The following is a 3,696-nucleotide window of genomic DNA, read 5'->3' on the forward strand; positions in this document are numbered from 1 at the left end:
TTGTCATGTCGGCTACCATAGCTTCTAGTGCTTCAAAAGGGAGGGGTAAGCATTTATTGCAATTCACAACCACACCACTAGATGCCGCTAAAATGTACACAATGCACCTTTAAGAATAGTCATAACTTTAATTGGTTGCATAAAAATGTATATTGGTCTATTTGAATCTAAAAAGTAAGACTGATTACTTCTTTGCTGGTACGTTCTTAAGACATTAACATTGACTTAAAATATAGTCTTAATAGGCTACGTTTATGCAACTGGCCCTTGATCAATGCAAAGCCACTGCACACTACTAAAGAGGTGTTGAAAAAAGTTGCCTGTTTCACAGTCTGTTAATATCTTGTGATATGACTGATTTTATTTAAGATACAATCACTTTTATAGGTCTGGTTTGATAATCATAACCGATAGCAATGGCAACATTTCAGTGACGTGCTAAAATAGCGCTTCTCACTCCTCACCCTCTTCCAATGGCAGGTTCAAATCCTGACTCCAGTAATTAGTCTTAGACCTTCTAGTTTAGGAAACAGGTGTGGCTTCAGAAAATAACATCAGATTATTATTTGCATACTCTATAGGGTGAACGACCGTCTATAAAATTAGCACACAGTCAGGTGTCTTTAACAGTCAGACTCATACATCATCTTAAACCAAGTGAACATTTTAGATGTGACCTTTATCGTAATGTTCTTCAGATGGATTTTTTTTTCTTCTATAAATTCTAACTTTTTTCCTGTTAATTGCCTTCTGAGGAGTTGATTATCACATCTTTGCTTAAAATTACTCCCAGTTGCATTTGCACAATGTGCTTCATTTAACAAAGCTGCCGTGGGGAAATAGTTGTGGATTTTAGAATTTACCATCTTCAAAAACATTTTTAATGGAGAATCTGACATACAACAGCATTATTTTGCAATTAGAAGGACTGAAGTCATCAGAGCAGGCCATGTATCCTGTATTTGCATTCTTCCTGCTTTTCTATGTGATAATTATGGTGTCCAACATTGGAATATTCATTCTCATAACAGCACACAGAAGCCTACATGAACCAATGTACATGCTCTTCTGTAACTTGCCATTGAATGACATCCTTGGCAATTCCATCATGGTTCCTCGGCTGCTAATGGACATTCTAAAGCCACCATCTGAGCGCTATATCAGTTATGTTGAGTGTGTTGTTCAAGCGTTTTCTACGCACACGTATGGCACAACCTCTCATACTATACTAATAATCATGGCTTTTGACAGATATGTTGCCATATGCAATCCACTTCGCTATCAAACCATAATGACACACAAAATGGTCATCACACTGTCAGCTTTAGCCTGGGGTACAGCGTTACTTTTCATTAGTATCTTGATAGGCCTTACTCTAAGGCTCAACCGTTGTAGAACTTTCATATCAAATCCTTTTTGTGATAATGCATCTTTGTTCAAGTTATCTTGTGAGGATGTGACTGTCAATAACTTGTATGGGCTGATATACACAGTACTGCTGTTTGGTTCTTCTATGGGAAGTATAGCGATTACATACATTAAAATAACCGTTGTTTGCTTAATAACTAAGAGTAAAACTTTGAACAGCCGTGCACTGAAAACCTGCAGCACTCACTTGGCCCTCTATTTGATTATGCTCATCAGTGGGTTTATTGTTATAGTGCTACACCGCTTTCCTGCCTATTCAGATTACAGGAAATTGTCTTCCCTGCTGTTTCATATCATTCCAAGCATTTTAAATCCAATCATTTATGGGCTGCAGTGCTCTGAGATTAGACACATCCTGATACAGGTGGTGCACTTAAAAAGAAAAGTGGGACTATGAAAAATGTTTTTAAATTACATAATATTTATGAAATCACCATTAATGAACTTGAACCAAACTGTTCATATTTTAGTTGAGTAACTTGAACTTGTCCTGAGAACCTTTTCCTCTGTATTTGGTTCTTATCAATGAAACAACAACAACACTCACCTTAATAAAATAATGCATTACTCAAACTATATGCTGTGTAAATAGTGTTCATCTAATAATATGCTATTTTTTATAATTTGTATAAACTTTTTTTTTTGTCATGTTTTGCTTTTAATCTTTTATTATTGATTATTATTATTAATATTGCCTTAATATTTCAGTATAATTTTAATATCAGAAACAATGAACATTGAGGTGAAATTTATATAGTCTTCAGCACAAGGATGAATTACTTGGGACATTTGAAATACAAACTTCACTTTACTCTAATAAATGGAACACTGCTACAAGGAGAGTTCTGTTGTCTCTCTTTGAAGTAATAAATAATGTTTATACCTTGCTAAAAAAAACAGAATAGCAAATCAAACGAAAATCTAACAAACAAAGCTATTGTAACATTTGCAAAAAGTCAAGTCACATTCATTTGTAGTGCTTTATACAAAACAGACTATGTCAAAGCAGCTTCAAAGTATTGAACAGTAAAATAATACAATTAATAATCCTAACTTCATGAAATATGAGACACATTCAACAGTGCCATTATTCAGCTCAAGTCAACTTCAATAACGGTTGACGTTACAAAATCAATCGGTTATTAAATGAGTCAATTTAGCTATCAAGCAGCTCTAAAATGATCCTGGATTGTCATCCAGCGAGAATTTGGGGGCATGGCTAGCATAACAGCTAGAGGCCTCTGCCGGCTGGCCTTCCTCCCATCGTACATCTGCACCTGGCCATCCACCTGGTCTAAAAGAAAACATGATTCATCAGACCAAGCAACCTTCTTGGCTCTTTTTTTTTGGTGAACAAGAATCATCATGGGCACTCTAACCAGTCTGCAGCCAAGATTACAATATAATCAATGCTATTTACTTCACCTCTGAGGAGAGAGAGAAAGAATTCCAATTACAAAATCAAACATGACAGCTAAGCAAAAAAAAAAAAAAAAATCCAATAAATCTAAATAGAAAAGCAAAAAGACATAAATGTCCTGAAGACTAATTTTGACAGGACTTTAGAGGAAATATCTAAGATATTATTACAAATAGTATGTGTGTGTATGTGTGTATATAGTTCAAGTTATACACACACACATGCATGTATATATTTAAGAAAAATGTTATATTTGTATATTAAATTTATTTATATATAATAAAATGTATATAAATATATACATGCAAATACATGTAAATATTTTCAAAATATATACTGTATGAATGTGTATTTATACATACATAATAAATATACACTGTACACGCACATATTGTTATGATACGCTGTCGTAAGGAGCACGAGGGAAACGAGGAAACATTTAACAGTCTTTAATACTTGAATCACAGGGGTTAGCCACAACAGGAACACAGGAAACATACAATATCCAAGAAGTAGACCCGGCAAACACAAACTAAATGGACTGGGGCTTATGAACACAGGACAATCAGGGAAGAACGAGACACACCTGGAATCAAATTAACAATCAACGTGAGGGAGAAACTGGGTCACAGGGAGCAAAACACACATAGACAGGTCCGTAATCCTGACACATATATTATGTAAACAAAAACTTTTATTTTGAATGCGATTAATCGCATTTGACAGCACTTGTATATATATATATATATATATATATATAGTCATGTGAAAAAGATAGGACACCCTATTGAATTCCATGTTTTTCCATATCAGGACATAATAAAAAAAAATTACAAAATCTGGTCCTT

At 34.3% G+C, this 3,696-nt stretch overlaps 1 protein-coding gene across 1 annotated transcript; it reads left to right on the forward strand.

The window, feature by feature from the left end:
• The first annotated feature begins 883 nt into the window (after positions 1 to 883).
• Positions 884 to 1,825, forward strand: LOC131529110 (olfactory receptor 52D1). Its single transcript, XM_058758635.1, has 2 exons — positions 884 to 1,232; positions 1,362 to 1,825. The coding sequence occupies exons 1-2, from the start codon at positions 884 to 886 to the stop codon at positions 1,823 to 1,825; spliced, it is 813 nt and encodes a 270-aa protein (XP_058614618.1).
• Positions 1,826 to 3,696: the final 1,871 nt, after the last annotated feature.

This window comes from Onychostoma macrolepis, chromosome 21, assembly GCF_012432095.1.
Source record: "Onychostoma macrolepis isolate SWU-2019 chromosome 21, ASM1243209v1, whole genome shotgun sequence".
NCBI lineage: Eukaryota > Metazoa > Chordata > Actinopteri > Cypriniformes > Cyprinidae > Onychostoma > Onychostoma macrolepis.